This window comes from Saprolegnia diclina (genome assembly GCF_000281045.1).
Source record: "Saprolegnia diclina VS20 unplaced genomic scaffold supercont1.8, whole genome shotgun sequence".
Lineage (NCBI taxonomy): Eukaryota > Oomycota > Saprolegniomycetes > Saprolegniales > Saprolegniaceae > Saprolegnia > Saprolegnia diclina.
Genome location: NW_008246075.1, coordinates 737,402 through 757,465, shown reverse-complemented (window position 1 = coordinate 757,465; position 20,064 = coordinate 737,402). Strand labels below are relative to the sequence as shown.

Sequence of the window (20,064 nt, the reverse complement as noted above, 5' to 3'; positions counted from 1 at the left end):
CTCCCATAATTAATATTTGCATGCACTGTCTTCACTATCGGCCGCGTTACTGGTGCGACGCTGGCAAGCTCGGCAGCAGAGAAGAGAAGCAGCGAGCGCGCTGGCGTGCAGCTGCGTGTTCTTCGCTCACGCACGACGACGTTCGGTGATGTCGTCTGACGTCAGGTGCGCATGATAACGCCGGATCCGGATACGGGCGGGCGTATGCGGAAGATTTGCCTTTCGATGGCCAAGGCTGTGAAGCCAGGCAGCGCGGAGGCGAGACCGCCGAATGACGACGAGCGCGAGATACCGATAGCGCTCAACCTGCCGGGCTTGGCCATGAGCTTTGGCTTTGACTGGGTCTTGGGTCGGTGTGTTCGCGGAGGCCGGCGACTGACGCACGTCGATAGACACGTCGGAACTCTGCGCCGCGCGCGAGAAAGAGACCGATCTGCTCGCACGAGTCCGCGCCTTGGAGGACGAGAACGCTGCGCTGCGCGACAAGTGTCAGCGCATTAGCGAAGAGTCCAATCTCGACAAGTTCAAGAGCCAACTGCTCGTGGAAATGGTACGACAATGACCTGCGATGGCCATGCGCCTACCGACGCCATGGTGTAGCTGGCCGTAAGCTCGCTTGACGAAGAGCGCACCAAGGCTGAGTTCGCCAAGGAGCAGTCCAAGGTCATGCGGCTGCGCCTCGACATGAAGCTCTTGCTCGAGAAGGCCGCCAAAGAGAACGTCGATGTCCGCGACTTGCTACGAGCCCTCGCCGAGCCATGACGCGTCCTGTCAAACTAGCAAGCACGTAATGTATCGTGCTAAGAATACACGGCGCGCCATGACATGTTCGATCCGCCTGACTGACCGTCCTGTCCAGGGACCATGCACATTCTTTGGTGCTCCTCGCGGGGTGGAGCTACAGTATTGCCAGCAGCTCGGTACACCTACCACGACCGACCCATGCCACCAGTCGACTGTCTGTACCAAATGGCGTCGGGTGCAGCCTCTTGGAGGGATAAGACTGACGCACACGTTGGGGTGGGCCGTTTTGGCGTTGAAAATAGAAGCCCATTTGATTCATTTCTTGAAATCGCCGACAAGCGGGAATGGAGACGATCTTGCTGCTGCGCCTGCGCGTCCAGGGCGACGCCGTCGGCTACTGCCTTCCGACCGGCGAGTTTCTCTTTGCGACGATGGACGCACCGCGCTGGTTCTTTGAGCCGACGGCCGAGACGTCCGAGTACGACGGGTCGCTCTTGTACGGGCAATCGATCTACAACTTCATGTCGCCACTCGACCGCCAGCGCTTGTACCAGTACGTCTACGACGTCCAGGCCTCGCTTCTCGAGTCGCTCGAGGCCGCGGACCGCCGGTCGCGCACGGCGCCGCACGCGCTTCCCCGCAACGAAGCCGCGCTCTTACAGAAGGAGCTGCCGTTCCTGTGCACCATTGACGGTACCGCCACGGTCCTGCGCATCGAGGTGACTGCGACGCCGCTCACGTTTCGCCTTCAGCGCTGCATTGATGCGATCCAGGCAGTCTCGGAGCACACGCGCCGCTTCAGCGACGAGTCGGTCTTCGTCATTGACGAGAACGAGTACCAGAGCATCATTGCAAATGACGCGTACTGCGTTGGCGTCGACGACGGCGAGTCACACGCGTATGGAACTGCCGACGACGGCGAGTCACACGGGCATGGGACTGCCGACGACGAGATGGACAGGGAGCGCGACTCGGACGCGTCGCTCGCCGACTTTGCGTTCGACTTTCAGGCCGACTGGGCCGAGACGTCGCCGATGCGCCTGCAGCTCGACCAGACGCACGACGCTATTGACAGCGGGCGCAAGGCGTCGCCGCAGGCGACTACGAGCCCGATGGCCATGCACCAGTTCTAGTTGACGCGCTTGGATTTTGCCACACCACATTTTTTAATTTAACCCTTTTCGCTCAAGGCTCGTGGTACAGCGTGTTGGCGGCGAGGAGCCACTGCACATGATCGTCGGTCGTCTCGGTAAAGCCGACGAGGCTGCGGCCGCTCACCATCTTGAACTCGAGGCCGTTGGGCTTGACCGTGCTTGTCTCGATGCTCTGGACAAGGTCGCCGCCCTTCTTGGGCTGGCCTTCGAGGTTGATGTCGTAGTACGCAAGGACGTTTTCGCGCAATACAAAGTACCGGCGCTTCCACGAGCGCATGACCGCGCCGCGCTTCTCCACCCAGCCCCGCGTGACGTGGGCGTCCACACGCAGCGGGACGCAAAAGTGATTGAGCTTAAACTCGGCGGTCGCGCGCGCATTGCAAAACTGGCGGATCGCCGTCACCTCGGCCGCCGATGGCACGTCGCCGCTGGTCGCCCGGCCGTCGGCGACCGCGCGGCAGTGCTCGGCCACGCGGGTGAGCGCCGGCAAAATCTCCTCGCCGGCGTTGGTCATTTCCACATAGCACTTCCAGAGATCCCCGGACGACGAGACGATGATGAGGCCGTTGTTGACGTCGCTCCAATGGTAAGCGGCGCAGACCGTGATCGCACCCTTGGGCGCTCGCCCGGGGTCGTTCGCTTCGTCCTCGTTGCCAAAGTACGAGAGCCGGCGGCCCTCGAGCACGAAGAAGCGCCGCTTCCACTTCTTGCTCAGGCGGTACGCGTACCCGGCAAAGTCGGCGTTTACGAGTCGAAATTCCTCTGGGCGGCTGCGCGCCAAGCTCGCGCTGCGCTCCATAGCGACGCTTGTTGACTGCGTGTCAAGTGGTTGACCTTTCGACGAATATTGATATATTGAGGTTTTTTATGCCAGACCAATATGGAGACGTTTGACATAGTGTTTATATGTACTCTTTTTCAAATGCGGAATTGCGCTCCACGGCAGGTCCTATCCGGATATGGCGGCACCCAATATTTTGCATGGCATCCGTTTGGTTGGCGCCACAAGAGGACAATGAGTCACGACATCGCGTCCGTGGGCGACAGCAGCAAGATGCCGAGCAAGCAGCGTACAGAGCTTATCGCACTCGAGCGCTGGCAGTAGGCGGCTCGCCACATTGGCCCACTGACGCTCCTGGAACGGTCGCCTTCTCGTTCGCGTTGAGCTTTGTCAGCTTCTTGGCTGCCCCCAGCGAGAGACTGAGAGAATGGCTTCGTTCGAGCTACATGTTGTCTCGAGCTTCTCTGTGCGTAAGGAGGCTTGGAATACGGTTTGAGCCCGGCCTCCGTCAGCGTCTCGCTGACTGTGCTGAGCCTAACTTCGGGAACGAACGCTTGTGCGCTTACGTTGCACTGCTGCTTGACTCTTGACGCTCCGTCGTATCGTCCGCAACTCGTACACCCTGCCGAAGCCATCGAGTTGGCTCAACAGTCGTGTCACCTTTTGAAAAGAGCGCGTTTGGCTTGCTCTTGCGAGCCAGACATGTACGGAAGGAACGACCGCCACCGACTCCATGCAGCTGCTTGATGCGCTGGAAGGTCTCTGTCCACACTCTGCTCATCGTACTGTGACGAGTTGACCAGCAACACACATCTTTAGTGGTTGCGACCGCTGGACCAACCGGCGCATCGACGATAGCTGCTTGTTGGATCTGAGAGCTCGAGACAGGAGCGCTCTACGACGCGCGGTGCAAGTGCAGTTTGCTAGCGCTATGAAGACACATCGAGAAATGGCTGTCCAGGACAATGCAAATCAAGCAACTCAAATGCTGCCGCGACAAGAACATTGGGCGCTTGGTTGTCCGTCGCCACGAAACCTCGTTTTTGTGGTGCTTCAGAGCACAATATATATGTATCGATTCACAAATTGTACGTTTGCTTTCGCGAATTCGACGAATCGCCTCCAATTTGGATCGGGTTCGAAAATCATACTGGATCTCGAAATACCTCTGGCATTGCATGTCGTATTCTATGTATTTTGGGAGGTATTACTGCAATCAGCCAATGGGAGGCTAGCCACGTAGCGAGCACTCACTTCGCTTTCGACCGCTCGTGGAGAAGGACAAGCAGCATGGGCGCCATGGACACGCTCAAGAAATGGGACTTTTACAAGAAGATTCCGGAGGTAGACATTGGCTCGATGAACAGGCAGATAAGCTCATGGCTTCATGCAGGACCTCACGGTGTCGACGCTGCCCGGCGTGAGCCTCTCGCTCGTCGGCTGCTTCATCATGTTTGTGCTCTTCATCCTCGAGTTCAACAGCTACCTCAGCGTCAACTACCGCTACGACATTGTCATGGACGAGGGCCTCGACGAGATGATGCGCATCAACTTCAACATCACGGTGCCCGACCTCCGCTGCGAGTTTGCATCCATTGACGTGAGCGACATGACGGGCACGCGCAAGCACAACATGACCAAGGACATTTACAAGATCCGCATCGACTCGAAGCGCCGCATCCTCGGCATGTCGGCCGAGGAGCAGCCGATGCCCGCGTACGCCGACGACTCGGTCTACGGCGATTTGCCCGAGTCGGACGCCGTCGTCACGATGCTGGACGAAGCGACGTTCGAGCCGTTCCTCAAGGAGCACCACTATGTGGCCGTCGACTTTTACGCGCCGTGGTGCATTTGGTGCCAGCGCCTCGAGCCCGTCTGGGTCCGCACGGCCAAGACGCTGCCGACGCTCCACATGGGCCAGCGCATGCGCGTCGCGTCCGTCGACTGCCAAGCGCATCCGGAGCTCTGCATGACGCAGTTCATCCGCGCGTACCCGACCATCATGTTTTACAAGGACGGCGACCTCTCGCCCGTCGAAATGTACCACGGTGATCGGTCGGTCGAAGCGTTCACGGAGAAGTTCCGGACGCTCTTTGAAGGCGAGGCCGACTACGCCGAGCAGCGCAAGAAGGAGATGCACGAGAGCGACAAGAAGGAGGCCGCGACGAAGGGCGAGCTCATCGCCAAGGCGCCGGGCGCCGAGGGCTGCCAGCTCTACGGGCACCTCTACGTCAAGCGCGTGCCAGGCAACTTCCACGTGCACTTGCAGAACCCTGCGTACTCGATGGATGCGAGCCTCGTGAACGCGTCGCACACGGTCGGCGAGCTCTGGTTTGGCGAGCCCGTGCCGTACAACGACCTCGTGCGGCTGCCCAAGGACGCGCACGCCAAGCTCTACTCGCACCGCCTCGAGGGCAAGGAGTTTACCGCGTACCACAAGGAGCACACGTATGTGCACTACATCAAGGTCGTGACCAACTCGTACGTGCAGTCGAACGACGACGTCATCAACGTGTACAAGTACACTGCGCACTCGAACGAGTACGAGGAGAAGGACGACCTGCCCTCCATCATGTTTCGCTACGATCTGAGCCCCATGTCGGTCAAGATCAGTGAAGACTCGGTGCCGTTCTACCACTTTCTCACGTCGGCCTGCGCCATCATTGGCGGTGTCTTCACCGTCATTGGCATCCTCGACCAGATCATCCACCAAACCGTGCGCGCGATGAACAAGAAGGTCTTGTAACTCGTCCTAATTAGCAGCATTTTGCGATGCAACTCCATGTCTTCGCTGTTTCCCGGTGCGTTCAGATGCAGTGGCGCGTCCTCGTAGACCGAGTACACTGCCCTCCACCGCACCATAACATGATCGTACGCGGTTGCTCCCATCGCCCTGCATTGAACGACTCGTCACTCGTCAAAGCTCAAGAAGGGGTCGACATCGAAGCGCGATGAAGCTCGTCGATAAAGATCGTTTTGCCGCCAAGACGAGCACAGCGACATCATCGGCAAATGGCGTACAGTGCTGTAGACACATCACAGCCGTTGAACCTACTTGGCGCCATCATTGCCATCATTGTTGCTCTTCCTGGACGCTCCATGGCAATGACAATGGCGCCATGTTGGGTCGGGGACTCTGGAAGCACTTGGAAGGTGCTGGTTGCTTGGAAGGTTGCACTCGACGAGTCTGTCGACGGCCATGTGGAGTACCGCCCCATGAGCATCATCCTCACCTACAGTACCGGTATAGGAATACGTGGCATTCTACGACGCCATTGTCATCTTCAGTGGGCGCTTCGATAATCGATGCATAGACCACCAACATTGGCTGGTGGACGACGTTGGCATGGTCGACATTTTCGGTTGGCCGTGGTCCACGCCCAAGCCGCGTGAACCGCAAGTGCACGGGATGGCGTCCGCGGAACTCTCTCCGAGATGGATACCGTGGATGCGTCACTGGGCCGGCCCAGCTCAAGTCGGCGCATCCAATCGACGTGTCCCAGGTCGGGTGTCGTCATCGCATACAAATACCAAGTGTACCGACTCCAGTGCGTGCTTGAAGCACGCAAACACTTTCGGCATGCCGCGCGCTGATTGGCTGGGCCCGGCCCACGAGCCACGGGCCGGGCCCAAAAATTGAGCGACGCGAGGCTTCTTGGGCTTCCAAGGCGCGCCGCCCGAGATGTATCATTCTGCAAAAGATCCTCTTCTGCCAAGCACTCCTCAGCACCATGGTCGCCAGTGAAGCCGCTCCCGTCGTCGCCGCCGAAGGTACCTTCCTCGTCAAGGCCGGTCTCGCCAAGATGCTCAAGGGTGGTGTCATCATGGACGTCATCAACGTCGAGCAGGCGCGCATCGCCGAAGAGGCTGGCGCCGTCGCCGTCATGGCGCTCGAGCGTATCCCCGCTGACATCCGCGCCGACGGCAGCGTCGCCCGCATGTCGGACCCGGCCATGATCGAAGCCATCAAGAAGGCCGTGACGATCCCCGTCATGGCCAAGGTCCGCATCGGCCACTTTGTCGAGGCGCAGATCTTGGAGGCGGTCGAGATTGACTACATTGACGAGAGCGAGGTGTTGACGATGGCCGACGAAGAGAACCACATCAACAAGGGCAAGTTCAAGGTCCCGTTCGTCTGCGGCTGCCGCAACCTGGGCGAGGCCCTCCGCCGCATCGCCGAAGGCGCTGCCATGCTCCGCACCAAGGGCGAGGCCGGTACCGGCAACGTCGTCGAGGCTGTCCGCCACGCCCGCGCAGTCCATCGCGAGATCAAGCGCCTCACCGCCATGGACGAAGACGAGCTCTTTGTTGCTGCCAAGGAGATGCAGGCCCCGTACGACCTCGTCAAGCAGGTCGCTGCCACGGGCCGCCTCCCGGTCGTCAACTTTGCCGCCGGTGGTGTTGCCACGCCCGCCGACGCTGCCTTGATGATGCAGCTCGGCATGGACGGTGTCTTTGTCGGCTCGGGCATCTTCAAGTCGGGCGACCCGGTCAAGCGCGCCCGCGCCATGGTCCAGGCCGTCACGCACTACAAGGACGCCAAGATCCTCAAGGAAATCTCGACGGACCTCGGCGAGGCCATGGTCGGCATCCAGGACCTCAAGAAGTCGAACGTCAACTTCCGCGACCGTGAGGGCGGTCTCCACGGCACGTGGTAAATTTCTTCTTAGACTCTTAGGTTTTGCCATTCAATAAATGTTCATATGTGCTCTATCGCGTTCTCAGAAGTAACTTTGATGTATAATTATGACGCACGAATCTCGAGCATGTTGGAGGCATCTTGGGCTAAGCTACGTTCACACCGACGTTTGATCCCATAAAAACACTGGGTAAAGCCGACAGTAGACACATCAATCTGCCCTGGCGAGACAGATGAGCTTGAATGCAGCTGTAGTTGAGCGTCCGCGGTGGTGGGCAGTGCGCTGACCATGTTGGTGGCAATGATTGAGCAGCAGCAGGGAGCACCTCGGCTGCTTTCAGCTCGGCCACCTTCGTAGCTCGCAGTGTTGGGGCTGCAACTCGGGTATGCATATATGCTGCTGGGGTTCCATCACCGCCTCGAATCGAGCGACGTCAATAGCATCCGAAGCTCGTGGGCGTGCTTGGGAAAGGAAGCGAGTGCGATCGATCAAGTACTACGCGACAATCGAAACTCCGTGCACTAGTAGAATCCACATGACCGCGAGCAACTCATGCCCAAGGATATAAAGTGTTTTTATATCCCTTGCTCATGCCACAGCTCAGCTAGCGACGAGTGCGCAGCTAAATCGTATAGTCGACCATGGCCATGAAGGTCGGTTTGTTGGCTTCGAACGCATCCCGGGCGATGATGACGTCGGGAAAAGCCGCGAGGAGCTCGTTCGCACCCATCGTGTGAGGCTGACCTAGGGCTCGGTCCGTAGCGAGAAGGCCGTCGAGATGGTCGATTTCGTGCTGCAGGAGCTCTGACGTTGGTCGGTCCAAGTGTTGCCACACCTGCACGTTGCCCACTTCATCGCTGAACGCCACTTCGATCGAAGCATGACGACGGACTTTGACGAGGAGGTCCGGAAAGCACATGCAATCGTCCCACATCGTAAAGGTATCTTTGCTCCAACGCGTGATTGTCGGGTTGATGAGCACGCGCGGACCGTCGCCGAGATTGAGAGCGAGAAAGCGCTTGGTGATGCCAATCTGGGGCGCCGCTATGCCCCGGCCAAAGCCGTGTGTGGCTCGAAAAGCCTCGAGCGTCGCAGTGAGCTGCGCAGTCTCTTGCGCAAACGCCACCGAGTGCAGCTCCGACGCCGCCACGGGCGTGCAGACTGTGCGCAGCAGGGGCGACCCCAGCGACAGGACGACCGCCGGGACGCGCGCCATTGGTTGCTGCCGTATCATATCCGGACGGTAAGATCTGCGTGGCAAAGTTCCAGGAACGGTCGCAGATCATTTTCCACTGCATGGCGGACTCAACATGGAGTATCCATGACGCGCCCAGGAGCATGTCAATCACCCACGACGCATCAATGAATGCGACAGCTCCATGCGATTCGCCAAGTCGTCCGATCAGGCTTGACCGACCGTGCAACTGCACTGCACCCAGCCACACTTCTTGATGTCGACGCGATGGGTTCGAGTATACGAATGCACATCATCCTGGGTGCGCGATTTCAACGGAAAGCATCCAAGATTCGTTGCGAGGTTAGAGATCCAGGCGCATCGAGCCTTTCTTCGTGCTGACAATGGCGACGAGCACACTAGAGGGTAGGATGAGGTGGCGTCCTGTAGGAAGATTGTGCAGTGTACCTCTCTTCCATGAGGCCAGGCTCGAGCGCACGCTCGATCGCATTCGTGACCACGTCCGTGAGCAAACTGTCGAGCTCGTGGAGACTGGTCTCCGTCGCGACGAGCATCGCTGCAATCCACTTGAGGAGCTCCGTGTCGACTTGGAGCTGCTGGACACCGCACTTGCCAAACGTGTGCAGGCGAACGTACTCGCCCCACGCCTTGAACGCCATCTTGAACGTCGCGGCGAGGACGCTATCGAGGTTGCATGCAAAGGACGCGCCTTGGAACACCTGGATCTTCTTGGCAAAGATGCGCGCAATGTCCATGTAGAGGTGCCCCGACGACGTCGTTTGTTGCTTCAGTCCGCCGCTGCCCGTCGGACGCATGCTCGGGTTGGTCTTCTGGCGGCGCAAGTCGCGAATGCCGCCGCTCGCCGTGCGGGCGTTGGGCAGCGGCTCGCCAAAGATCTATGCCCATCGTGGTATGTAGTCCTGTATTTTTGTCAAGTTGAGCAACCTGCGCCGTGGCCTTGGCGATCTGCACCATGTCGTCGATCAGTGTGTCAATGCTGGCGCGGACAGAGCGCGGCTCGGTAGCCTATACCATCACGTTTGCCCTGCAGATGAAATCGTAGCTTTACGTTGAGCCAGTTTTGAGCCTCCATGCCCTTGCGCAAGGTCGCACCGAGGCGCAGACCGTGGCCGATGCACAAGTGATGCAAAAAGGCCGACGACGCGTCGGTCGCAAGCGCCACCAGCCCCGCAGCATCTACCTTGGAGCTCTCGTTTCGCAAACTTGTCGCCTACGTACGTCCATGAGTCCAGCAGCATCGACACCACAACAGCACACCGGATCCATCGTGTCAAAGACGGGCAAGCACTCGACAAGCACTTGGATGCAATGGGGAATCGCTGTCGCGCTCAAGTTGCGAAAGACACATGCGAGAAGGACGAGGAATGACGGCGTGACGGCCAAATCGGGGGCGGCGACGTCGTTCGCTTGCACGGCTTCGGCACGACGCACCGCTTGCACGCGCGATGACTCGACGTACACGAGCAACGTGCGCGCAAGCCACTGGAGGAATCCGCAAAAGCGGTTCTACAAGACGCTGTCGTGCTGGATCGACGCCATCAAGATCCTACCAGTACGAGATCGGACAAGGCGCGTGTCATGTCGGGCACGAGGTGCGCTGCGGTGCCCACCAGCGGCTACGCCACCGAGTCGCTTACTACTGCAACACCACTGCGAGAATTCGTACCTGCATGCGCTGCAGCGTCTGCTCGATGCGCTCAACGTACGACTTGGCGAGCTTGGACGCGACAGGCGGCACGACAGGGGATGCTTGGAGCTGCGCGTGGAACTGCCCGACGGTCTCCATAAACTCGCGCTTGAGACTGAGAAACGACGCGTCCACTTGGTACCGAATCTACACCAGAGCACTACCGTCCATACACGTATTCGTCGCTGCTTGTCTTCGTACCGCCGCTTCCACGACTTGAGGTGTTCGTTCGCGCACGTCGGCAAGGGGCAGCTCGGGGCTATCGAGCGTTGCTGTGCGATCGATGAAGGTTTGGAGCACAAGCATGAGAATGCCGTAGCCATTCGATCCCGAACTGGAGCTGGCGTTGGCCTCGTCATCGCTCGTCTGCATCATAGACGTTGATATTACGGCCACAGAGAGCGTTGTGTGGGACTTACAAAGGCCGAGAGCGGGCGCTGGCATTGCGCCTCGCAGAGACTCGCAAACATATCGTACCACTTGGTGGCGCACGTGTTGAACGCGAGCCGGTGGTTGGGGTCGGCTGCTTCGAGCGCGCCAAAGATGCGCTGGAACGCCCGCGCGGTCTCGTGAAACACCGGTACAAACGTCTGCCCAATATCAATGCTTGTTGCCAGAGGCAGAGATTGTACCTCGCTGATGGACGAGACAAAGGTCATGACGGGCAGGAGCGCTTGGTCGGTTGGCTACACGAACTGTTTGGTCCTACGCAGAGCGCGATGCATGTACCTGGAAGGACGCGAACATCTTGTCAAACTGACGCTGATGCCACTGCAAAAACCGCTGCCGCACGTCGACAGCGTTCACGTTCAAGTCCAAGAGCAGCGTCGTGTACTCTTCGACATGGGCTGCAGTCGTGGCGTCGTCGTCGAGCTTCTTCTGGACGATGGTGCGCAGACCGACCATGATGTGCTCGGCTTCGACTTGGATCGTCTACAGCAGTTGCTTCCGACATGCACGAGCAAGATGCATCGTCGCACCTTGAACGAGGCAATGTGTTGGTAGCGCTTCAAGATGCGGTTGGCAATCACAAAGTACTTGGTCGCTTTCTCGTACTCTTGCGCCTTGATCGCGCTGCGCACTCGAGTCGAGCGACATTAAAGCAGTAGCAGAATGTACCTCTTGAGACGCTGGGGTAGCTGGAAGATGAACTCAAGGCGCTTCAAGAGCCGGCGGACGCCCACGAGCTTCTCCACCTGCGTCGCCCGCTGAGCGCCATGGCCTATGTACATGCAATGGACGGACCTTGGACCGGAAGGGCGCCAGTGCGTTCCCGACGTTTTCGCTCTGGAGCGTGATCTTGTCCATGCTCTCGACGACGCGCTTGACCTCCGACTCCATCGTCTCGACGTTCGTCTAGCGCTTCATGAGGTACTACGAAGGAGGGCAGCCGCGGTAGTACCTTCATCTTGCGGATCGTATCCGTGGCGCTAATGAACTTGTTGTAGTTTTCGTACACAAGCATCTGCATGTTGGTGTCGAGCTCCTTGATCTCTTTGATCATCTGGTCATCGCGGCGAAGGAGGTCGTCCATGCCCATGCGCTCGAGCATCCCCTGCACGACGATGTCAACGCCGTGCGCCTCCATGGAGGTTGTCTACCTTGACGTAGTCGTCGGCGACGAAGCCCGGAGCGTCAATGTTCTTGCTCTGGTTGACCGACTCCTCCTTGTCCGAGAGGTCGTAGTACGAGCTCATGAGCTCCTGCATGCGGGAAGAGTCCATCGCCGCCGATCGCAGTCGCCGCAAAACGGTCGGATTGGGTGTCGACGCTTCGGATTGGCTAAAAAGCCGAGAGTTTCGCGCGCTACGATTGGTGCAATTTACGCAATCATGTGGATTTGAACCAATCCCCGACGGGGTGATCGCGCCTGCGATTGGTCAAAAAGTGCAGCGTGTTTGCGAAAAGGCGCGCGTGTGCAAGCCCGATTGGTGCAATGCAAAGATTTGGCGTCGATTGTGGCCAATCCAGGTGGTCGATGACGTGGGGTGTCCTGCGACAGCAGCGTGCGACTACCGAAGACAAGGCGCTTCGGTGGCCCACGCGACGGAACCCATAGCATATACGCTCGGCGCCATCATCATCATCCCCAATAGAGTTCGTTGGACACGACCCACCTCCTGTCCACAAGACGGTTCCCAAGAATGTCGACGACTTCAACTTGGCCGAGTACGATTTTACTAGATGTGAATGATAGCAACCACTTGGTGAGTTAGCACCGTTCTTTTTTCTTCCGACAGCGCGCGGGTGGTGTTCTTGGAGCTGGGCGCAGCTGTACGTACACTCGTTCGCGAGGCTTGGCGGCTGCGTCCCTTCGGCGGCAGTTGCGCGCGTATCACTGCACGCGACCGCATGGTCGCCGGCACCATGACGTGGCGGGCCGCCGTTGCATTGCACGCGCAACGGAAGAGAAATGCCCTTTCGCTCCTCTTGGATGTTTGCGAATGGATGTTGGTGCCACGCAAATATACAACGGTCGGAAAATATATAAAGCTCCTGGGTCGTGGGTGCTGCTCGTCGTGTCGACGGTGGACTGGTGTCGGTCCGAACGACGTGGCTTGGATGGCTTCCGTGGTTGCGAGAATTCAGTTGGTGGACGCGTAAATTGAAATTAAAACTTGGGGTATTTTATAAGAAGCTATCGTACGGGGTTAAATTATGGGCGGGGGGGCTTAAAGCGCGAGCTCTTCGTCGTCAAGGCCAAGGATCGAGTGGAGGATCTCGAGCTCTTCCATCGAAAGCACGACTTCGGTCGACATCGTCCGCGACGTCTCGAGCTCAAAGTCAGTGCACGGCACGTGCATGGGCGAGAAGCGCTCGGGCGTCGTCGCGTCGCGTACTTCGCACGCGCTCGTCGGGGTCTTGGGCGAGTGCAAGCCGGGCAGCGCCTTTTGCACTTCACGCTTTTGCAGGACAAACGAGTGCGTCGCGGGCTCGGGATGCTTCTTGACCCGGCGCTTCATGTCGGACTTGCGCTGGTTGTTGTTGTGGCGAATGCGGTGCTCTTCGCACATTGTGTGGACTTCGCCGTTGAACTTGAGCGTGCGCTCGTTGGGGCAGCGGCCGCTCTTGTAGCGGCACTTGCCGCGGAAGCCAGGGCGGACGGCCGCGCTGGAGGAGCTGGAGTTGGGGTGGCGCATCATCATGGGCGTGCTCGAGGCGTTCTTGGGGGAAATCGTCGACGTCGAAAAGTGCACCGGGAAGGCCACCGAGCTGCTGCTGTTGTAGGTTGCAACGGACATGGCAATATTGGAAATGACCAAAGATTTGCGACGGCCCAATATTTTAAAAACCGAATATAAAATAAATAAATGCACCGTGGGACAGTGGCCAAATAAGTGTGATGACGCCCACAAAATCGGGTCTCGAATTTTATAAAGGACCACCACTCTTGCCACACGAATTCAAGCAGCAATTCGCTGGTGGTTTGTATGTGTAATCCCACCTGCCCAGCTCTTCTCTCTGCACCGCGGACGCACGCCAGGTTCCAAGGACTTGCCCACTCCGGATGTGTCGGCCACTCCACGGCAAACTATGGCGTGCTTGCATAAACACTCGGGCCCACAGCGACATTTATGGAAGCATTCGTCCGGGACGTCGCAGTGAGGGAGTAGGCCCATCGAGGTGTCTCGAACTCTCTCGAGGAAAGGTCTCGCGCTGTACGATACATTAAAAGTTGGTATTTTATTATATTAATTTGCGCGCGACGTCGCGTGAACACGATTGTGGCCGCGCAAGTGTTTCGTCACCAATTTAAAAAAATATCGAGAAATAATATACTCGTGATCGTTTCTCGAATATTATTGCCCCCGCAAAGCACGTACCGACTTCTTCTCGAAGGCGCCTACGTGGCGACGTCCCTAGCAAGCGAGGAATCGCTGAACGCGAACGGTGGAAGATGTGCTGCCTCCATGCAAGCTTCCATCGAACCCATGGCGCCGCCATTCGTGTTGCGCCAGAGATAAGCTTTTTGAGCCGCTCGAAAGATACCACGCGTATCTTCTTTCCACTGCGCAACGACCCGCGTATGTGGCGCGTGACTGCAAGCATTGTCGCACGCCAGTTTGTTTACCACAGTCCACGCCCTTGCATCAGCGACCGATCCCAAGCTTCCAAGCTACTATTATACCTTCCTGCCCTCGTGCTCGTCGCTCGCTCGCGTGCGCTGCGCCACGATGTCGTTCGCTGTTGCCGACGAGCGCATCCTAATTAAATATAAGAAAGTGTCAAGTTGATGTTCTCGTCGGCCGGTATAAAAATGATATCGTCTATCTTTGCCCCAGGGATGTGCGCCGGCCGTGTACAAAAAAGTGGCGTCCGCCCATCCTCAAGCCACACGCGACGGAGCGGGTACTCCAAGCTACTTGGGCCCCGTCTCGACCAGATAACAACGAGGACCGGTCTGGTCGGATCGCGCTCGCCAACTGGCGATGTGTATGCCGTAGAGATTTGGACGGTAGAGAATCGGCTGTGCCCAAGCTTCTACACTGCAGTCGCCAGACCCGAATTATCGCCAGTTAGCAAATTCCAACAAGATACCACACGCGATGCTGTCGAATGTGCTTTCGGGTGTGGCCGGTGCAGCGTGCGTCGCGGCCGTCGCGGCAATTGCGTGGAAGGTGCGCGGGGCAGCTGCGTCGGAAGACGAGCGCAACGACAAGGACACGGTCGTCGTAGAAGGGACCATTTACCGCAACCTCGGCACGCCCGTCGGCGCCAGCGAACAATCCATCGTCGACGTTGTCTAGAGCTCATGCAGTGTGTCTTTGTAATGCACGTGATGAGGACGACGTCGCATTAGCGTGCTTGACATATCGCTGCAAGGCGTGGGACAACGAATGTCAGCGACATGTTAAGGCGATGGAACTGCGACCGACGACGGTCGCCAGCGATTGCTTCCTCAGTCCAAGGTCCACTACATGTCCTTTGTCACAGGCAGGTCGTCGCGCGTGCCCCATTCGGACCACGACCCGTCGTACACAGGGACCCTATAAGATCATATTGGTCGAGGTAAGCTTCTTTGGAGTGCGAACGCACCGTTCGAGGGGGACATCGAGCACGTGCAGTCCCAGCGTAAGCACCGCCGCCGTGACGCCCGACCCGCACCTGCGGACCGACACGTGAGCCAACGAAAAGAGGAAGGACAGGCCGTCGTACGTCGTGGCGATGACCGTGCCCGCATCGCCGATGCGCACGCCTACACGACAGAGCAGCATGAGCAGCACGTTAGCTTGTTCGAAGCCCACCGCTGGCCTCAAAGTTCGAGCGAATCGTTGCGGGGTCGCGAAAGACCTACAGCGAGCTACTTAGCTACTAGCCCCGACCGCCGGCAAGCAATAGTACCGAATAGTCGTCCGGCGTCAGAACGTGCGAAAACGGCGTGTTGATCGCGCCCGGCATGTGTCCGCCACGAACACCCGCGCGAGGTTCCTGTTCCGACAATGCCATTTACAATTTGACCAACGAGCACGCACCGGGTCCTTGCCCGTGAACCGGCCGGGCCCACGCGCGTCAATGACTTGATTCGTCGACGATAAGAGCTTGAGGACCTACCAGCCGACGCTCAGGGAGCGGTCGACGATCGGATCATAAACCTGCTCGGCCGTCAAGACAAGGCGCGCATCTGGCGTGGCCACGTAGCCCGTCGTGGGTGCGGGAGGCGACGGCAGGCCTTCCTCGACGGCATGCCCGTCCTTCTTCCACTGCGTCAACCCGCCTACGCCGCCAGTGCCGCCATGTATAAGGAAGCCGCACGAACCGTTGAGAACATGGACGCGGGCGTGGCCAAAGTACTTGAACGTCCACCAGCAGCGCGCGGGGCTATTCACGTCGTGACCATGGCTCGCTGCAACAAATCGTGCAATGTACCTAAAGCAGTTGGCGCCACCGTAGACAACGACGGTCGTGTCATTCGCGATGCCAAACTCGTTCATCGCCGATGCAAAGAGCGACGCTACACTGTCGTTGAGACGCGTCAAAGGTGCTTCCACGTACGTGGCGGCAGCATGTGCGGCAACGGCGACGCGGTGTCCTTGATGGCGTCAATATCAAAGTAGACAGCGCCAGGAAGGCGCTCCTGCAGGAACTCATCGTGGCCGTTGCGAGCCTTGTCAAGGTACCTAAGACGAACGATAGGACGAGGCAGACGAGATGCTGCTCAGCAAACCAGGAAGCATCGACAAAGCGGACGGACTTGCCTTCGGCGGCAAGCGACTGGATGTCATGGCTCGTCACGAGCGGGCGGAGCGACGACATGGAGCGAGCGGTGGCGAGCCAGCGGGGCGATCGGCTGCGAAGCATATCCTCGAAAGTGACTTGAAGTTAGGTCGACAATTTATCCAGCCAATCAAAACCTTTTTAATATCTCAAGACTATCTCTATCGTACAATATTTATGATTAGTGTCTCAATATGGTCGCAATAGTATGAGAAACGAGGCTCTGGAGACGGTTGTAGCAATTGCCATGCCGCCAGCGTCTAAAATATTGCATACGAACCCCATGTGATAAAAATATGAGTTTTGGAAAAACCAAACAGAACCCAAAACGATCCTAGAAAAGCCACCATCATGGGCAGCGCTGTATCCTCCGACGTCATCGGCAAGACGGACGATGCGATCTTGGTCAACATCTTGAAGGAGGTGCGTCAGGCCAGGCCACTGCTACATGGCGCCGACCGCATCTGGAGTAGGCCATGAAGAAGGATCCGGCGCGCGTCGACCGCCTCATCGCCGAGGCCAAGAGCGCTCTTCGCGCCGACTCGTTTGGCAGCGTTGCAGCGCCCAACGTAGCCGTCGACTCTACGGCGCCTGAAGCGACGCTCGACACGATGGCGGTCAGCGTTGCCGCCGAGATCAACGCGCTGCGTACCAACCCCAGGGGCTTCGTCGCGCACTGCGAAGAGATGCTCAAGCACTTTGAGGATAAGATCCTCACGATTCCTTCCGAGAGCATTCGACTACAGACCGACGAAGGCGCGACCGCCGTATGCTTCTTCTCACTCACAACTTTGCGCTCACGCGATGACTAGGTTCAAGACTGCATTGCCTTCCTCAAGCAACAGACCGCGCTGCTGCCGCTCATGCTCGATGGGAATCTCTCCAAGGCTGCGCAAGACCATGCAGCAGACCTCGGCGACCACGGCACCGTGAGCCATACGGGGCAAGGTAGCAACGACCACTCTCTTTTCAGTTGGCACAGACGCGATGCAGATGGCAGCTCGATGGTGCAGCGCCTCGATCGATATGGCGAGTGGAAGGGCTCCGTGGGCGGTACTACGACCGTCATGAGTAAGCGACTAAGCTGTAAGTGCAGAGCTCTTGGCGTTCGGGCTCTCCAAGCCGCGCAATATCGTGCTGCAGCTACTCATTGACGACGGTGTTCCGAGCCGCGACGACCGTTTGAGCCTCCTCGATGCCAAGTTTACGACGCTCGGCGTCGGAACGAGTATGCACAAGTTTCAAAAGTCGGTGTGCGTCCTCGACTTTTCCGGCGGGTTTGGGCCTCTCGGTTCGACATTTGAATGTTGTCTTCTTGTACATACTATGGATCGATTGTCGTGTCTAGTCGAGAAGCTCAAGGAGCCCAAGCAAGTGACGGTCAAGGGCGAATTGACACCCGACGTCGAACTCATTCTGCAGAGCATTCCGTTTGAGGAGCTCAAGATCGAAGTCCGCGACATCCTCGCGCACTCGCCGACGCAAACCGTCGGCCTCAACTACAAGCCTGGCTCCGTACGTTCTGCTACCGTCGTCGAAGCTCGATCATTGTGCTTTTGTACTAGATTGAGGTGATGGTGACGAACCCAGATGGCTCGAGCCAAATCAAGTCGGGCACGTGGGGCGTCGCTGCGCCGCCGGCGTCGACGTGACGAACTCTGGAGACGTCGAGTGCGACACTAGTCAACGAAGAAGGCCATTAAATAACTCATTTCAACGAAGCACCAAGTCGTACGGACGCTGGCGACTGCGGATGACGTGTCTACCGGGCGAAGAAACGACGTGGCCGCCTGTCGGGTCGGCAGTGGTGGATGGGTCGCAATGCAAACGTTCATCGCAGCTGCCGCCAAACGTCGCTTTACCGCACGTCGTTCTTCTTCTGACCACTGCCATGTACCATACGAGGTGCGTTGGGCGTGTAGACTTGACGCACACACACCAGTGCTGCCGAGCCGAGGTGTCTGATAGAGTCCTCTGAAGGATACGCGGACTCTGAGTACAAGTCTGAAGTGACAAGAGGAAGAAGCACGCAGTGTAGTTGTATTAAGCGCGCATACGGATAGGACAGAGAGGCTACGATAGATACTGCTCGACAGGCAGCGACGATAAGAATAAATAAGACGCGCGCATACGATCTGCGCGAGGTCACCACAGCTCGGAAAAATTCTGGCGCGGAATGCCGCGAAGCCCGACGGCCTTGATGACGAGGAGCTCGTCCATGGACGGCGGCTCCGTCACCGGGCTCGACCGGTCCACGTCGGGCGCGACGCACACAGTCACCACCGGCGAAAACCGCACCGACTTGCGTGCGCGCTTGGGCGCCGGTGGTTCGAGCGCACCACGGAGCGCATTCATCGCGACAATGTAGCGCTGGCGCTCCTTGGCAATGTACTTGCGCGTGACTTCGGTCTTGAGGAGGAGGTTGCGCGCCACGTCCCACTCCCGCGTGGCCTGGAGCACGTCGAGGGCCTTGGCCTGGTGCGAGAGGACGGTCGAGAAGGCGAGCGTGAGTTTGGCGAGCGGCGGTATCGAGCTCCACATGAGCGCGGACGCGGGCTCGGGCTTGGCGCGCTTGGACGGTCCGGCGTGGAGCGTGTCGGCCGGGTGTTCGCGCTTCATCAGCATGGTCAATTTGGCAGAATGGCCAAGCGCGGCGTCGTCACCCAATGAGATGCGTCGGCTGTGTAATCCCGGACGTGAGAAATGCAGTGAATATCCCAGGCTCCAAGCCCATGGGACAAGCTCCAAGTGGCATTTCCCACGTGTCGCAGTGGAATTCCCACACGCGGCCCACGTTTCACACGGGCGAGTGACACCGGCCATGTCGTCAATGCGGGAAGCGAAGCTGGCGACAGCGCACATAGAAGGCGATGCACGGGTCTATGCATCGCGCGCGGGCTTCTTTGCGTGGTGCACTTAAAGCAGGTTCGGCGCTTGTTTTTGTTTGGCGCCGTTTTTCACCCATTGAACTTCAAGTTGGATGACACATAATCCAGGTACCCACGTCAACACGTGCTGCAAGTGTGAGTGTGTGGTGAAAATCGAACGGGGGCGGGCTCGTTGCGGCGGCCGATAGCTTCGAGCATGGGCCTCTTCGTCGCGTCCTAGAGCAATGCCATCGTACTCGCGCCCCTCGTGCAGCAAATGCGGTAGATGGCCCACTTCTACAGATTACACATCGATGCAAGCTTCTTCTGGAGCTCCATCGCACTCCAGCCGGTGGTTTGAAGGCCGTGTCGCCCGTGTCCCAAGAGTGCCAAGAAAAACGGGTTTGGCGACTGTCCCGTTCCAGAGTCTACGAGCATAGTACTGTACATAGTCGACTCGTCGAATTGCTCAAGCACACTGCATACGCTACACGTACAGCCAAGGGAGGAGCCATCGTTCGGTCCAGCGCTGCGCTTGGGAGCGACATGTTGTGGCGTCAGTCCATTTCGCAGACGTTTCTATTGGCCCGCAGGAAGACCCATTTTGTGACCAGTATGATTGGAATATCCCAACGCATGTCAACCACAAGGTCTGGGTCTGCACTGGTCGACCTCGTCAATTGTTCCGCAGCTGAGAGGCACGCTCTTCATCGTGGTTCCATTGTGTCTGCTTTGCGTACGTAGTAGACATGCCAGCTT

The 20,064-nt window shown here is 58.3% G+C and overlaps 11 protein-coding genes across 11 annotated transcripts; 5 read left to right on the top strand and 6 right to left on the bottom strand.

Moving 5' to 3' along the window:
• Positions 1-52: 52 nt before the first annotated feature.
• On the top strand, positions 53-1,054 carry SDRG_03533 (hypothetical protein). The gene is made up of 3 exons (XM_008609167.1): positions 53-349; positions 393-550; positions 601-1,054. The coding sequence occupies exons 1-3, from the start codon at positions 172-174 to the stop codon at positions 760-762; spliced, it is 498 nt and encodes a 165-aa protein (XP_008607389.1). The 5' UTR covers positions 53-171; the 3' UTR covers positions 763-1,054.
• A 34-nt stretch (positions 1,055-1,088) lies between these two features.
• SDRG_03532 (hypothetical protein) lies at positions 1,089-1,877 on the top strand (the record flags this gene model as incomplete). Its single annotated transcript, XM_008609166.1, has 1 exon — positions 1,089-1,877. The coding sequence occupies one exon, from the start codon at positions 1,089-1,091 to the stop codon at positions 1,875-1,877; it is 789 nt and encodes a 262-aa protein (XP_008607388.1).
• A 3-nt stretch (positions 1,878-1,880) lies between these two features.
• SDRG_03531 (hypothetical protein) lies at positions 1,881-2,738 on the bottom strand. Its single transcript, XM_008609165.1, has one exon. It carries the CDS (start codon positions 2,695-2,697, stop codon positions 1,930-1,932), a length of 768 nt encoding a protein of 255 aa, XP_008607387.1. The 5' UTR covers positions 2,698-2,738; the 3' UTR covers positions 1,881-1,929.
• Positions 2,739-3,919: 1,181 nt separating this feature from the next.
• SDRG_03530 (hypothetical protein) lies at positions 3,920-5,462 on the top strand. The gene is made up of 2 exons (XM_008609164.1): positions 3,920-4,023; positions 4,073-5,462. Exons 1-2 carry the CDS (start codon positions 3,970-3,972, stop codon positions 5,423-5,425), a joined length of 1,407 nt encoding a protein of 468 aa, XP_008607386.1. The 5' UTR covers positions 3,920-3,969; the 3' UTR covers positions 5,426-5,462.
• An 861-nt stretch (positions 5,463-6,323) lies between these two features.
• On the top strand, positions 6,324-7,397 carry SDRG_03529 (pyridoxal biosynthesis lyase pdxS). The gene has a single exon (XM_008609163.1). It carries the CDS (start codon positions 6,411-6,413, stop codon positions 7,335-7,337), a length of 927 nt encoding a protein of 308 aa, XP_008607385.1. The 5' UTR covers positions 6,324-6,410; the 3' UTR covers positions 7,338-7,397.
• A 373-nt stretch (positions 7,398-7,770) lies between these two features.
• SDRG_03528 (hypothetical protein) lies at positions 7,771-8,559 on the bottom strand. The gene has a single exon (XM_008609162.1). It carries the CDS (start codon positions 8,551-8,553, stop codon positions 7,942-7,944), a length of 612 nt encoding a protein of 203 aa, XP_008607384.1. The 5' UTR covers positions 8,554-8,559; the 3' UTR covers positions 7,771-7,941.
• Positions 8,560-8,857: 298 nt separating this feature from the next.
• SDRG_03527 (hypothetical protein) lies at positions 8,858-11,946 on the bottom strand (the record flags this gene model as incomplete). Its single annotated transcript, XM_008609161.1, has 15 exons — positions 8,858-8,912; positions 8,962-9,410; positions 9,460-9,540; positions 9,584-9,737; positions 9,791-10,041; positions 10,086-10,151; positions 10,202-10,369; positions 10,424-10,583; positions 10,613-10,908; positions 10,952-11,155; positions 11,203-11,296; positions 11,342-11,418; positions 11,468-11,578; positions 11,625-11,777; positions 11,824-11,946. The coding sequence occupies 15 exons, from the start codon at positions 11,944-11,946 to the stop codon at positions 8,858-8,860; spliced, it is 2,442 nt and encodes an 813-aa protein (XP_008607383.1).
• Positions 11,947-12,359: 413 nt separating this feature from the next.
• On the bottom strand, positions 12,360-13,636 carry SDRG_03526 (hypothetical protein). The gene has a single exon (XM_008609160.1). The coding sequence runs from the start codon at positions 13,462-13,464 to the stop codon at positions 12,895-12,897; it is 570 nt and encodes a 189-aa protein (XP_008607382.1). The 5' UTR covers positions 13,465-13,636; the 3' UTR covers positions 12,360-12,894.
• Positions 13,637-14,994: 1,358 nt separating this feature from the next.
• Positions 14,995-16,543, bottom strand: SDRG_03525 (hypothetical protein). The gene is made up of 11 exons (XM_008609159.1): positions 16,389-16,543; positions 16,217-16,341; positions 16,091-16,175; positions 15,981-16,042; positions 15,817-15,938; positions 15,697-15,771; positions 15,566-15,652; positions 15,469-15,514; positions 15,380-15,419; positions 15,260-15,328; positions 14,995-15,210 (listed from the first exon to the last, which is right to left on the bottom strand). Exons 1-11 carry the CDS (start codon positions 16,520-16,522, stop codon positions 15,138-15,140), a joined length of 918 nt encoding a protein of 305 aa, XP_008607381.1. The 5' UTR covers positions 16,523-16,543; the 3' UTR covers positions 14,995-15,137.
• Positions 16,544-16,754: 211 nt separating this feature from the next.
• SDRG_03524 (hypothetical protein) lies at positions 16,755-18,234 on the top strand. The gene is made up of 7 exons (XM_008609158.1): positions 16,755-16,861; positions 16,912-17,205; positions 17,251-17,386; positions 17,432-17,491; positions 17,535-17,729; positions 17,787-17,953; positions 18,004-18,234. The coding sequence occupies exons 1-7, from the start codon at positions 16,790-16,792 to the stop codon at positions 18,088-18,090; spliced, it is 1,011 nt and encodes a 336-aa protein (XP_008607380.1). The 5' UTR covers positions 16,755-16,789; the 3' UTR covers positions 18,091-18,234.
• A 218-nt stretch (positions 18,235-18,452) lies between these two features.
• SDRG_03523 (hypothetical protein) lies at positions 18,453-19,198 on the bottom strand. Its single transcript, XM_008609157.1, has one exon. The coding sequence runs from the start codon at positions 19,061-19,063 to the stop codon at positions 18,584-18,586; it is 480 nt and encodes a 159-aa protein (XP_008607379.1). The 5' UTR covers positions 19,064-19,198; the 3' UTR covers positions 18,453-18,583.
• Between the last annotated feature and the right edge of the window lie 866 nt (positions 19,199-20,064).

What these genes read in the sequence shown, in the direction of transcription:
- SDRG_03526 (XM_008609160.1), bottom strand. Translation starts at nt 13,464, where the DNA reads ATGTCCGTTGCAACCTACAACAGCAGCAGCTCGGTGGCCTTCCCGGTG.
- SDRG_03533 (XM_008609167.1), top strand. Translation starts at nt 172, where the DNA reads ATGATAACGCCGGATCCGGATACGGGCGGGCGTATGCGGAAGATTTGC. An exon ending in TGGCTTTGACTGGGTCTTGG is followed by an intron (nt 350 to 392) that starts GTCGGTGTGTTC and finishes GCACGTCGATAG; the next exon opens with ACACGTCGGAACTCTGCGCC. An exon ending in GCCAACTGCTCGTGGAAATG is followed by an intron (nt 551 to 600) that starts GTACGACAATGA and finishes GCCATGGTGTAG; the next exon opens with CTGGCCGTAAGCTCGCTTGA.
- SDRG_03529 (XM_008609163.1), top strand. Translation starts at nt 6,411, where the DNA reads ATGGTCGCCAGTGAAGCCGCTCCCGTCGTCGCCGCCGAAGGTACCTTC.
- SDRG_03525 (XM_008609159.1), bottom strand. Translation starts at nt 16,522, where the DNA reads ATGCTTCGCAGCCGATCGCCCCGCTGGCTCGCCACCGCTCGCTCCATG. An exon ending in CTCGAACTTTGAGGCCAGCG is followed by an intron (nt 15,420 to 15,468) that starts GTGGGCTTCGAA and finishes TCTGTCGTGTAG; the next exon opens with GCGTGCGCATCGGCGATGCG. An exon ending in GGCACGGTCATCGCCACGAC is followed by an intron (nt 15,329 to 15,379) that starts GTACGACGGCCT and finishes GTCGGTCCGCAG; the next exon opens with GTGCGGGTCGGGCGTCACGG.
- SDRG_03523 (XM_008609157.1), bottom strand. Translation starts at nt 19,063, where the DNA reads ATGCTGATGAAGCGCGAACACCCGGCCGACACGCTCCACGCCGGACCG.
- SDRG_03530 (XM_008609164.1), top strand. Translation starts at nt 3,970, where the DNA reads ATGGGCGCCATGGACACGCTCAAGAAATGGGACTTTTACAAGAAGATT. An exon ending in TTTACAAGAAGATTCCGGAG is followed by an intron (nt 4,024 to 4,072) that starts GTAGACATTGGC and finishes GGCTTCATGCAG; the next exon opens with GACCTCACGGTGTCGACGCT.
- SDRG_03531 (XM_008609165.1), bottom strand. Translation starts at nt 2,697, where the DNA reads ATGGAGCGCAGCGCGAGCTTGGCGCGCAGCCGCCCAGAGGAATTTCGA.
- SDRG_03524 (XM_008609158.1), top strand. Translation starts at nt 16,790, where the DNA reads ATGGGCAGCGCTGTATCCTCCGACGTCATCGGCAAGACGGACGATGCG. An exon ending in CCGACGAAGGCGCGACCGCC is followed by an intron (nt 17,206 to 17,250) that starts GTATGCTTCTTC and finishes CGCGATGACTAG; the next exon opens with GTTCAAGACTGCATTGCCTT. An exon ending in GTGGAAGGGCTCCGTGGGCG is followed by an intron (nt 17,492 to 17,534) that starts GTACTACGACCG and finishes CTGTAAGTGCAG; the next exon opens with AGCTCTTGGCGTTCGGGCTC.
- SDRG_03528 (XM_008609162.1), bottom strand. Translation starts at nt 8,553, where the DNA reads ATGATACGGCAGCAACCAATGGCGCGCGTCCCGGCGGTCGTCCTGTCG.